A 13,229-nucleotide genomic window follows, 5' to 3' on the forward strand; every position below is an offset into this window, starting at 1 on the left:
GAAACAGACATCCCTGATCTCCACCCCCACTAAGTCGAGAATGAGCAGGGTGAGGAATTGAAACATCAGTTCCAGGGGAGATAATTGAATATCTGGCCTGGGTCTGGCTCTTCTTCTTGCCAAAGCCAATGGCAGCAGCCGTACCCGTGGCATCTTGGTTTCTCTCAGCAGCTTCAGAAGGTGTTTCTTTATTTCCCCATTCATTCTTTCCACCCGACCCGAACTCTGGGGCTGCCAGGGCGTTTGGAGGTCCCACTGTGTTCCTAAAGCAGCCAGAACAGCCTGAAGGATCTTTCCTGTAAAATGAGTTCCCCTGTCAGTGTCTATTGCTTCCACAATCCCATATCTTGGAATTGTTTGTTCCAAACATGCCTTAAGAACTGATGCAGGGATTGCTGAAGCAGTTGGAAATGCTTCTGCCCCGCTGTGAGCTGCCATGCTGTTAGCAGAAGATATTGAAGCCTTCCTGCTCAGGGCATTTCAGTGCCAGGCTCTTCCAGGCACCCCCAGCTCGGCCCTTTGAGCTGAGCATGCGGGCGCTGAGCTGCGCTTTGTCTCCTTCCCTTTCCTTAAGAGCAGCGTGTCTTGTCACTCTTTTCCCTTCTGCTGCCCTTGCAGACCCATCCCTAAACACCTTTTCTCCCTCAGGCCAGGGAATGTCTGGTAAATCTCTCCTAGGCCAGCTCTGGAGCTCTGTCACTTGACTGCAGCCATGGGTTTCTTGCCAGCCCCGTGTCCAGGGCCGTTCAAACAGGAGGCTGGGTTCAACCCTTGCCCTGTCCTCAACTCTGAATCCTCCTGTTCCATCCAACAAGTTTCATTCTGTAAGAACCCAGCGCTGCTCATCCATTTAGAGGCTCCTTTGGTTAACAAAGCTTTACCTTGATGCCAGGCTTGAGCAATGAGAGATTCTGCTGCTGTCAGTTTTCAGGCCTCAGTTCCCATTAAAGCCAGGGCTGCACAATTCTGCAGACAATGAGGCCACTCTCTGGCCACTGGGTGAAACATTTGAGCCCAGGAATTCCTTTGGCATGGCCCTGATTAACATCCACATGCAATTCAAATGGTTTTTCCCTGTCTGGGAGGGCCAGGGCAGGAGGCTCAGTTAATCTGCTTTTGAAGCCTTGAAAATTGTGCTTTCCTTCTGGTGTCCATGATGGGGTTCCTTGCCTGGCAGGAGAGGAGAGTTGTAGGGAGAGATGCCTGGCTCCAGAAGCGCTGCCTTTAGCAGGGACTCAGTAAGAGGCTGTAACCCCTTCCTTGCCTCCCTTGGAACAGGGTATTGCTTTTAGACACCACTTGTCCTGGATGCTTCAGAGGAATTTGGAGAGGCTCCATATCTGATTTTCCCTATTTCCGTGGGGCTGCCCACACTTCTGGTGTTCCCTTCAGCAGAGGCCTTCGCAGACATTTGACACCAAGGTCCAGCAGCATTAGCCTCTGTATCTCCTTTGACAATATGAATTTGCATTCCCACTTCAGCCACCAAATGCCTTCCCAGTAAATTATAATCACAATTAGGAACAAACAGAAATTGATGCATTTCAAACCCATTCCCCACATCTACTGATACTGGTTGAATAAAACACCCCTGCTCATCTTTCCCACTTATTGCCTGAATAATCAAGGAACTTCTTGACAATTTCCCCCCTTAGGTATCAGATTCGGAGTGGATCGAGAGGCCCCTGTGTCCATCAGGAGCGGCCTCGTCTCGATCCAGACACGCCCTGAATGTTCTCAAGGGCTCTGGTGCAGTGGGTCCCTGGTCTGCTGGGAGCTCTGCCAGCCCTGACAATCCATGTCCATGTGGGGTGGACTTGCTGGTGCTGAGGGTGCTGCTGTCTGTGCTTGCAGTGTCCTTCTGGCCTGCAGATGGACCCCTGATTCCTTGCCAGGGGCTGTTTGGGTGGGCTCTGCCGTGCCGAGGAGGGCAATGCCTGTGCCAGGTGCTTGTGGCCGTCGCCGTCCCCTGGGTGCTGGGGCCCCCTTGGGCCCTGCGGTTCATCCCTGGGGGGCTGTAGAAACTCTGCCATGGCCTTTGCCTTCACCTTGGCCTTTTGCTCATCCCTTCTTGCATTGCCCTGCTGAGCCTTTCTGGCCAAGTGCTGCAGGGGCTTCTTGTGCCTCTCCTGCAGCCCCCTCAGTGCCTGTGGGTGCTCATCCTCTGACAGCTGCTGAGCTTTCTGCAAAATCATTCATTTCTCCAGTGACCCAAACAAGATCATTGAAAGAAAATCCTGATCCTTCCACATCCCGCAGCCTCCTGGGGGCCGGGGGCCACTGCCGGCCCTGCCCGGGGGGTGTTGTGGTCAGGCAGTGCCTGGCGCTGAGCCCCGGCTGCCCCACAGCCCCGGCCCGGCCCCACAGCTCCCCACAGGCCCCCAGCCTGTGCTGCCCTGTCCTGCTGCTCCCCACCACAGAGCAACCCCCTCAAATCCTGAACTTCTTTGTTTCCCTGTCCTGGAACGCGGGGTACAAAAGATCTGGATCAGCTGGCAAATGTTGAGGATAAGATGGTGCTGAAAAGCACCCCACTCCTCACTTTTTTCTCTTCCTCCTCTTTTCCATCTTCCATTTCCTTTCTGTACTAGTTTTAAAACAAACCAGTGAGAGGCACCAAGTCAGAATAACAATTTAATGGAAATTAAAGAAAAGGAAAAGAAAGTAAAAGAAAACACTGACAGAGTCAAGATACAACCTGAGTCCCTATTAGGCAGGGTAGTGGTAGCAGTCTGGTGGAATGGTGGCTGCAATCCTCTGAAGTGGTGATCCTGTAGTAGAAGGGGTCTGCTCTTCCTCAGAAAATCCAGCGGTGGCTGTGTAGCTCCTGTCCTCTGGAAATCCAGTGGAGTCCCCCCTTTGGTGCTCAGAGTCCCAGTTATATCCACGATGGGATGCTTGGTTCCTCCCTCTGGGTGGAGCATCTCACAATGGGGTAATGAGTCATGAGGCCAAGTGTTGATTAGGCTCGTTAACAGAAGATAGTCTGGAGGGAGTTATCTCTGAGTCATGCAGCAGGACAATGATGGGCCATTAACAGAAAGATAGTCTGGGGGGAGGAGGTAAGGAAACACTGCCCCACCTGATTTCAACAGCTCATGAGGATGGTAATAGAATACCCCTCAACCCAGGACATTATCCACCCCTTATTCTATTACCATCTACATCATCCCAAATCAATACTTTCTTAAACTCTAAACACACATACATACATATATATATATATATATATATATATACAATGAAACCCTACACACCGTTCTCACCTAAGATTAGGTCTCCCTGTGGTACACAACGGGTTTCCCCATCTTTTTGCATTATCCACCAAGTGCAACCAGGTCCTTGAGCAAAGACAATCCCACGGATGGGTTTGCCTTTGCCTGAGGTAGGATTAATCCAAACAGTCTTTCCTAAAATACCTCTCAGGTGTACCACAGGGACGCCATCTCCATCCACTGTGTGCAAGGGTTCAGACTCGGCAGGACCAGCTCGATTGATGGACCCTCGGGTATTGACCATCCAGGTGGCCTTCGCTAAGTTCACTTCCCAATTTTTGAAGGTCCCCCCACCAAGTGCCTTTAGGGTGGTTTTAAGTAGTCCATTGCAGCATTCAACTTTTCCGGCAGCTGGTGCATGATAAGGAATGTGATATATCCATTCGATACCATGTTCTCTGGCCCAGGTGTTGATGAGGCTGTTCTTAAAATGAGTCCCGTTGTCTGACTCGATCCTGTCGGGGGTGCCATGTCTCCACAGGACTTGCTTTTCCAGGCCCAAGATGGTGTTCCGGGCTGTAGCATGAGGCACAGGGTAGGTCTCCAGCCATCCAGTGGTTGCTTCAACCATGGTCAACACGTAGCGCTTGCCTTGGCGGGTTTGGGGAAGGGTGATGTAATCAACTTGCCAGGCTTCCCCATACCTGTACTTTGACCATCGTCCACCGTACCACAGAGGCTTCACCCGCTTGGCCTGTTTGATTGCAGCACAGGTCTCACAACTGTGGATGACCTGTGAGATGCTGTCCATGGTAAGGTCCACCCCTCGGTCACAGGCCCATCGGTATGTTGCATCTCTCCCCTGATGACCAGAGGCATCATGGGCCCAACGAGCTAGGAATAATTCTCCCTTGTGCTGCCAGTCCAGATCCACCTGTGATACTTTCACCTTGGCAGCTCGGTCCACCTGCTCGTTGTTGCGATGTTCTTCATTAGCCCGACTCTTGGGTACGTGCGCATCCATGTGTCGAACCTTCACGGTCAGCTTCTCTACTCGGGCGGCGATGTCCTGCCAAATCTCAGCGGCCCAGATGGGTTTCCCTCTGCGCTGCCAGTTGGCTTTTCTCCAGCGAACCAGCCATCCCCACAGAGCATTAGCTACCATCCACGAGTCGGTGTAGAGATAGAGCCTCGGCCACTTCTCTCGTTCAGCAATATCCAAAGCCAGCTGGACGGCTTTAAGCTCTGCAACCTGACTCGATCCACCTTGTCCCTCGGTAGCTTGTGCAACTTGCCGTGTGGGGCTCCATACTGCAGCTTTCCACTTCCTGTTAGTGCCTACAATTCGGCAGGAACCATCAGTGAAGAGGGCATAACGTCTTTCAGTCTCCGGTAGCTCATTATATGGTGGGGCTTCCTCAGCACGAGTCACTTGCTCTTCCTCTTCTTCAGAAGATAATCCAAAAGTCTCACCTTCAGGCCAGTTTGTTATAATTTCCAGAATCCCAGGGCGATTCGGGTTTCCAATATGGGCACGCTGTGTGATGAGAGCAATCCATTTGCTCCATGTGGTGTCAGTGGCGTGATGCGTGGAAGGAACCTTTCCCTTGAACATCCACCCCAGCACTGGTAGTCGGGGTGCCAGGAGGAGTTGGGCCTCTGTGCCGATTACCTCCGAGGCAGCTTGGACTCCATAGGCGGCCAAGATTTCCTTCTCTGTGGGAGTGTAGTTAGCTTCAGATCCTCTGTAGCTTCGGCTCCAGAATCCCAGTGGTCGGCCCCGAGTCTCACCAGGCACCTTCTGCCAGAGGCTCCAGGACAGACCATGGCTCCCGGCTGCAGAGTAGAGCACGTTCTTCACCTCTGGTCCTGTCCTGACTGGGCCAAGGGCTACCGCATGAGCGATTTCCTGTTTGATCTGGGCGAAGGCTTGCTGCTGTTCAGGGCCCCAGTGGAAATCGTTCTTCTTGCGGGTAACCAGGTAGAGAGGGCTCACAATCTGGCTGTACTCAGGAATGTGCATTCTCCAAAAACCTATGGCGCCTAGGAAAGCTTGTGTTTCCTTCTTGCTGGTCGGTGGAGACATCGCAGTGATCTTGTTGACGACCTCGGTGGGAATCTGACGTCGTCCATCTTGCCACTTTACTCCCAGGAACTGGATCTCTTGGGCAGGTCCCTTGACTTTGCTCCTTTTGATGGCAAAGCCAGCTTCCAGGAGAATCTGGATGATTTTCTCTCCTTTCTCAAATACTTCCTTTGCTGTGTTTCCCCACACGATGATGTCGTCGATGTATTGCAGATGTTCTGGGGCCTCACCCTTTTCCAGTGCAGTCTGGATCAGTCCATGGCAAATGGTGGGACTGTGCTTCCACCCCTGGGGCAGTCGGTTCCAGGTGTATTGCACACCCCTCCAAGTGAAAGCAAACTGGGGCCTGCATTCTGCTGCCAAAGGAATGGAGAAGAAGGCATTGGCAATGTCAATAGTGGAGTACCACTTCGCTGCTTTGGACTCCAGCTCGTACTGAAGTTCCAACATGTCCGGCACAGCAGCACTCAACGGTGGTGTGACTTCATTCAGGCCACGGTAATCCACCGTCAGTCTCCATTCTCCGTTGGACTTACGCACTGGCCATATAGGGCTGTTGAAAGGTGAATGGGCCTTGCTGACCACCCCTTGGTTCTCCAGTTTACGAATCATCTCATGGACGGGAACCACAGAGTCTCTGTCTGTGCGGTATTGCCGACGGTGTACTGTTGCTGTGGCGATTGGTACCTGTTGTTCTTCAACTCTTAGCAGTCCCACGGCAGACGGGTCATCTGAGAGGCCAGGCAATGTACTCAGTTGTCTGATATCTTCTGTCTCCACAGCAGCTATCCCAAAAGCCCAACGATGTCCTTTTGGGTCCTTGAAATATCCATTTCTGAGATAGTCTATGCCGAGAATGCACGGGGCCTCCGGGCCAGTCACGATGGGGTGTTTCTGCCACTCGTTCCCAGTTAAACTCACTTCAGCTTCCAGTACAGTCAGCTGCTGGGATCCTCCTGTCACCCCACAAATGGAAATGGGTTCTGCTCCCACATACCTTGATGGCATCAGAGTACATTGAGCGCCTGTGTCAACCAAAGCCGTGTATTTTTGTGGGTCAGCTGTGCCAGGCCATCGGACCCACACAGTCCAAAAGACCCGATTATCCCTTTCCTCTACCTGGCTAGAGGCAGGGCCCCTCTATTCCTGGTTCTGGTGCATGTTGCTCCCTTCCGGTGAATATGTTCCTGAGGTCCCTTCAAGAGGATCAGTCATACTGTCATTCTGGTATCGTCTGGAGTTCTGTGTGTGAGAGACCGGAGCAATGTTGACTCTAGATGCGCTTCTTGTGGTAGTTGTCCCTCTTTTTAGTTCACGTACCCTGGCTGCTAAGGAGGAGGTGGGTTTTCCATGCCACTTACTCATGTCTTCTCCATGTTCCTGAAGGAAAAACCAGAGATTACCTCGTGGGGTGTATCCTCTCTCCCTGGTTGGGGGACGCCGGCTCCTTATGGCAGAGACTCTTGTTGGTTCTGGCGAGATCTGGTAAATCTCTTCCTTAAGTTCCTTTTTCAATTTCTGATGGCCTTCTTCAATCAAACTCCGGACTTGCTCAGCTGAAAGACTTGTTTCCACGGATGAGACATGGGTGCGAAATGGGGCTGTGACGGTGTCCTCGTAAATCCTCAGTTTGTTCACCAAGACGCCCACCCTGTCCTCGCCTTCCCTCCATTGCAGCGTTGCCAGGTAACGGGAGTATATCTCTGGTCCAAGGCGTGCGAACCTCAACCACATCTGTGACGTGCACTGGACACCATCTGGGCTCTTAGGAAATCTCTCGTCTTCTGAGAAAATGATCTCCAGCACAGCCAATTCCCTCAGGCACCGGATACCTTGTTCCATTGTGCTCCATTTCCCTTGGTGCACCTGGAGGTCTTCTTTACAAAGGTACCTGTCCCTGACACTTGTAAGCAGTCGCCGCCAGAGGCTGAGAGTTTCTTGGGTTCTCCCGATCCCCTGGTCAATGACCACATCCCGGGACAGAGATCCCAGCTGCCTGGCCTCACTTCCGTCCAGAATGGTGTCATTGGCTGCAGCATCCCAAATGCGGAGCAGCCAGGTCAGGATGGACTCGTTTGTCTGGCGTGTGAATTCCCTCCGCAGGTCACGCAGCTCACCCAGGGATAGTGACCGAGTGATGATCTCTGGCTCTGCCTCTTCTGCTGGGTGCGAAGGTCCTGCTGCATCCTCATCAGTCACTATGCGGACTGACTTGCTTTTTGATTTCTTCTTCTGCACGGGGACAACTGCAATCGGTTTGGGCTGTTCTGGTTCAGTGGTGGCTTGCATGGGGACGCTGACAGTGCTTTTGGTTCCTTTCTCCTCTGAGTCAGTCTGCGTAGTCATGGACGCTGTTGTTTTGTATTTGGTTCCTTTCTCCTCTGTGATAGTCTGTGTAGAGATGGACGCTGTTGCTTTGCATTTGGTTTCTTTCTCCTCTGTGTCAGTCTGCGGGTGCGGTTGCTTTGCTTTTGGTTCCTTTCTGTGTGGCAGTCTGTGTAGACATGGTATTTGCTGCTTTGCTCCTTTTTACCTCCTCCTCAAGCAGACGTTGCACCACACTAAGTAGTGTTCTGTTTCTAAGCATGGTGTACACAATGCAGGCCATAGAGAAAAAAGAGAATAGAACTGACAAGAAGATTATACCATCCTTAACATCCAGAGGGAACTCAATATTTTCAAAAACTGCTGTGCCTGGCCTGAAAGGCTGGAAGAAACCACTCTCTACTCCTCCCACCAGGGGCTGGGTGCGATTGTTGAAGAGATCCCAGACAGAGGAGCCCAGACTAGGACAGCCAAACAAAACTGAGTATATATTCCGAATGGTATTCATTGCCTCGCAGGTTATTATGCTATAGACATAATAAACCAATAAAGCAATTCTCATACCAGTCCCTGGTTTTAACAGGAGTAACACAACAGGCAGGTAGTTCCCCATGTAAGGAAAAATATAGAGAGCAAGATACAGAACCCATGCAGACAAGCTGAGCACCATGGTGAATAGGTTTCTGATTGTAATTCTGACTTTCTCTCAGAGCAGGCCCCACCTTGGGCGCCAAATTATGTACTAGTTTGAAAACAAACCAGTGAGAGGCACCAAGTCAGAATAACAATTTAATGGAAATTAAAGAAAAGGAAAAGAAAGTAAAAGAAAACACTGACAGAGTCAAGATACAACCTGAGTCCCTATTAGGCAGGGTAGTGGTAGCAGTCTGGTGGAATGGTGGCTGCAATCCTCTGAAGTGGTGATCCTGTAGTAGAAGGGGTCTGCTCTTCCTCAGAAAATCCAGCGGTGGCTGTGTAGCTCCTGTCCTCTGGAAATCCAGTGGAGTCCCCCCTTTGGTGCTCAGAGTCCCAGTTATATCCACGATGGGATGCTTGGTTCCTCCCTCTGGGTGGAGCATCTCACAATGGGGTAATGAGTCATGAGGCCAAGTGTTGATTAGGCTCGTTAACAGAAGATAGTCTGGAGGGAGTTATCTCTGAGTCATGCAGCAGGACAATGATGGGCCATTAACAGAAAGATAGTCTGGGGGGAGGAGGCAAGGAAACACTGCCCCACCTGATTTCAACAGCTCATGAGGATGGTAATAGAATACCCCTCAACCCAGGACACTTTCTTACCACATAGATTCCTCCTGCTGCTGTTTGCCTTAACCATATTCCTGCACACTCCCTTCAACCAATCCCTTCCCAGCACACCAACACCATCCGTCCCCTGTTGCTGAGACCCCTTCTCGACTTCCCTCTTTTCCCCTGCTGGGTGTCCATGTCCTTAATTAGCTCTGGGAGAATGTGCAAACTGCCTCAGCATTGTCCCCTTTTGTATAGGAAACGATGTCCATGGTTCTGTTCAGGCTTTGTTGTTGTTCTGGAAGTTGAGGAATTGAGCAGGAGCTTGGCTGAGCAGCAGTGTGTGTCAGTCAGTGCCATTTTGTGGAGCTGCTGGTTTGTGCTGTCACTTGCTTGTGTGCAAGTGCGTGTGGCTGTGTCCGAGCAGATTCAGAGCATGTGTTTGTAAGGAGGCGTTGGTGTTGTTGGTTCGCTGGGGGTGCCCGGTTTTCGGGACATCCCCCCTGGAGCAGGGTGTCCCCCCTTGGTGCAGGCGCGGCCCTCAGGCAGCGCTCAGCCAATCAGAAGGCGCGGCGCTGGTGACTCAGCAGTTGCCAGGCAGAGCCGCAGCGCCCGGCGCTCCCCAGCTGGAGCCCACGTGTGGCCCGGCCTTGGCGCCCCCCGCCAGGGGAATTTGGGGAGGTGGGAGGGGGGGAGCGCCAAGGCCGGGCCGGGCCGTGCTGTGCTGGCAGAAGTGGCTGCGGCGGGGGCCGAGTGCGGGCAGGAGCGGCCGAGAGCCCAGCGCTGCCCCAGCCCGAGCTGCCGCAGCTGCATCGCTGCTCGTGCTGTGCGATCCGAGAGCTCTGGGGGGCAGAGCGAGCCAGGGCTGGGTGCTGGGCCTGGGGGGAGCAGGAGAAAGGCTGGAGGAGCAGGGCTGGAGACCAGAATGGTGAAACGATGCCCGTGGGAGCAGCAGGTGGGATTCTGCAGGAGAATGAGTAGTGTGAGGAAGAGGAGTGTGAGGAAGAGTAGGGACACAAGAGGAGGAGGAGGAGCAGGAAGAGGAGGCACCGCAAGGTTCCAGCACTCGCTGTATCTGCAGCCTCCCCCCAGCCCCAGGAGCGTTGCCCCTCCCATCCAGCAGGTGAGCAGGGAGGGGATCCACGATTTTCCCGTGAGTGAATCTTGGTGTTTCTGAGGTTTATTGGGTTCCATGTTGGTGCTTTGGTATTTTTGTGGGGGCTGAATGTTTATATTTTGGAGGAGTTTTTGTCTGAATCTTGATGTTTTGGGAGTTTTTGGTCTGTGTCTTAATGTCTGGGGGACTTTTGGGCTGAGTCTCTGTGTTTTTGAGATTTTTACAGACACAAGATGCCTGGTGATGGACTTGGGGAGGAGGAACCCCCAGCCCATGTCGGTCACCCCTTGTTTTTTCCCCAATCCAGGATTTGTCATTCCCAAGGCGTGGCCGGATGGAGGAGGAGGAAAAGCCCCGGAGATGCCGCACGAGGAGGGGCTGCAAACGCAGCCCAGAGAGATCCAAGGAGGAAAGAGCCCCCCTGTGCCGGGAAGGCAGCCGGAGATCCAGGGGGGGCTCGGAGCTGGGGGAGAAGCCTCAGGGTAGGGAGAAGCCCCACAAGTGCTTGGAATGTGGGATGGGCTTCAGCTGGAGTTCCAGCCTGATCAGGCACCAGAGGATCCACACTGGGGAGAGGCCCTATGAGTGTGGGGAATGTGGGAAGGGCTTCACCAGGAGCTCCGAGCTGCTCCAGCACCAGGTGATCCACACCGGGGAACGGCCCTATGAGTGTTTGCATTGTGGGAAGAGCTTTGGCTGGAGCTCCAGCCTGTGGACACACCAGCGCACCCACACTGGGGAGAGGCCCTGCGAGTGTTCTGAGTGTGGGAAGAGCTTCGTGCGCTGCTCCAGCTCCATCCCCCGTGGGAGGATCGGCGTTGGATGATCCCCAGTGACCCCCATGGGGCAGAGCCCTGGTGACCCCCGTTCCGGGTGATCCCCGCTGGGTGGGGGGAAGGTGTTGGAGAGATTTCTTTGCCTTCTCCTTGTGCTGCTGGGATTTGGTTGGGAATAAATTCCCTCCCTGTGCCCAGGCTGGCTCTGTTGTGCCCGTGCCGGTGCTCGGGGCGGGATCTCTCCTGCCCCTTCTCTCAGATCCTGGGCCTTTCCTTGTATTTCCTGTCCCTGTGCAGTAGCAGAGGGCAGGGACAGAGCGGTTTTGGTGTCTCCCGGCATCCAGGCAGGGCCAGCCCAGCCCCGGAGGTTGCGAGGGGCATGTGGGCGTCCCCCATTTTCGGGACATCCCTGCTGGAGGAGGGTGTCCCCCCCCTTGCTGCAGCCCCAGCCCTCAGGCAGCGCTCAACCAAGCAGAGAACGCCCTCAGCTGGGGCCTCGTTTTTGGGCAAAGCTGAGCCCCTGGATATCTCCCTCCCCCTTTTGGAGTGCAGTTGAGCTCCTGGATATCTGGGTCCCCAGTTTTGGGGCTCTACTGGGCTTGCACAGCCTGGTTTTTGGTAGCGGGGTTGGCTCAGAGGTGTCTTCTGAGAGAAGGATCTGGAAGCTTTCTCCATGTCTGGCAGAGCCAATCCCTGGCAGCTCCAAAGATGGAGGTGCCGGATGCAGAGATGCCCCCACAGCCCCTGGGAAGGAGGGAGGGGTGGGGGGAGGCTGTTTTAAGGGTCGTCTTTTCCTTCTCATTCTCCTGCTGTTATTATTTTGGTGTCATCAATTTAATGAATATCTCTAATTAGAGCCTGTTGTACCCGTGCCAGTGTTTGCTGAGGGATCTCTCCCGGTCCTTGTCCCCACCCAGGAACCCTCGGTTCCATTTTCTCTCCCCTGTGGAGCTGCGGGGGGCAGGGATAGAGTGGCTTTGGTGGGTGCCTGGCACCGGGCCAGCATCACCCCAGGCCATGGGCACCCCTGAGATCCTGCGTCCCTGGGGACACATTTCTGGGCACAACTGAGCTCCCACCTGCCCCACACCCCGAGGTTCCCCCTCCAAAAAACCCCACTGCGAGGTTGCAGCATCCCTAAAGCCCCTCAGCCAATCAAAATCGTGGCCAGCGCTGGCCATGGGGTGAGTGGCGGCAGCTGGGGCCGTACTGGTGGCACTGGTGGTGCTGGGAGCCCCCCCGACTGCGGGCGTGGAGCTCTCAGGTGAGCGGGGGGGGCAGGACCCGATGGGACAGGGGGGGAGAAGGGGAAAAAGGGGTGATGGGACCCCTAAAATGAGTGAGAGGTGGAGGGGACCCTCAAAGGAAGAGCAGGAGGGGGCTGAAGAGTGGGGGAGAAACGGGTGGGAGGGGCTGGGAAAGTGGGGAAAAGTGGAGGATGGGACCCGAAAACTGAGCGGGAGTGGGCTGGGGATTGGGGGATTGTGGGGGAAAAGGGTGGAAAGGGTGAAAAGGGGGGAATGGGACTCCAAAACTCCTCTGGGGAGCAGCTGGAAATGGTGGGTGAGGGGATGTGAAATAGGGAGAAGGGTGGAAAAGAGGAAGTCAGAGCATGGGCAGGAGGGTCCCGTGGCGGCCGTGGGGCACAGGGGGTGCGGAGCGGGGATCCGGGGTGGCTCCCGGAGCTCTGGGCGTGCTGGGGGCTGCAGGGGGGCACCCCCTGAGCTGTGTCCCGCACACACAGGGGTGTTCCAGGGGATGATGAAGTCCGAGTGTCACTTCATTAAGGGCACCGAGCGGGTGCGGTTGGTGCAGAGGAGCATCTGACAGCGGGAGCAGCAACTGCACTCGCCAGCGATGTGGGGCTGTTTGTGGGGGACAGCCCGTGTGGGGAGAAACAGGCGCAGTGCTGGAACAGCCATCCAGCCAGACTGGGGTACAAACGGGCTCTGGCGGACAGGCTCTGCCGGCACCACCGCGACATCGTTGCCCCGTTGCTCGCGGCCCGCAGAGGTGCAGAACGTCGGGCAGAGCGAGTCCCCTCGGGCCCTGCCCTGGGGATGAGCCTGGAGCCCCTCAGCCCCCCTGGTGCCCATCCCCGGGGCCTCTTGTCCTTCCAGCTTCCCCTGAGCTCTCCCAGTCTTTCCCAGTCCATCCCAGTCCATCCCAGTCTCTCCCAGTGCCCCCGCGCGTGTCCATCCCAGCCCTGCGTGGCGCTGACGCCCCTCAGCCAATCAGAGCGCGTCTCTCTGATGACTCATCAGTTGCCAGGCAGAGCCGCAGCGCCGAGTGCCCCGTGCTGGACTCGGCCTCCCAGTGCCGCGCGCTCCATTCCCAGTCGCTCCCAGTGCCCTCCCAGTGCCTCCCCAGTGCTCTCAGTCCACTCCCCTCTCACGAGGGCAGCTCACTTCTCTCAGAACACCCCAACCCAAAGCTATCTGTGCTTCTAGGCCGATCTCTTG

General features: G+C 54.8%; 1 protein-coding gene across 1 annotated transcript in view; it reads left to right on the forward strand.

Annotated features, from left to right (window-relative positions):
- Positions 1-13,229, forward strand: part of LOC138101927 (uncharacterized) — a 958,962-nt gene that overhangs the window by 392,435 nt on the left and 553,298 nt on the right. The window contains 1 exon segment of the mRNA XM_068999675.1: positions 10,478-10,769. Within this exon segment, the coding sequence (XP_068855776.1) occupies positions 10,478-10,769 (292 nt within the window).

Source organism: Aphelocoma coerulescens, unplaced genomic scaffold (genome assembly GCF_041296385.1).
Source record: "Aphelocoma coerulescens isolate FSJ_1873_10779 unplaced genomic scaffold, UR_Acoe_1.0 HiC_scaffold_56, whole genome shotgun sequence".
Lineage (NCBI taxonomy): Eukaryota > Metazoa > Chordata > Aves > Passeriformes > Corvidae > Aphelocoma > Aphelocoma coerulescens.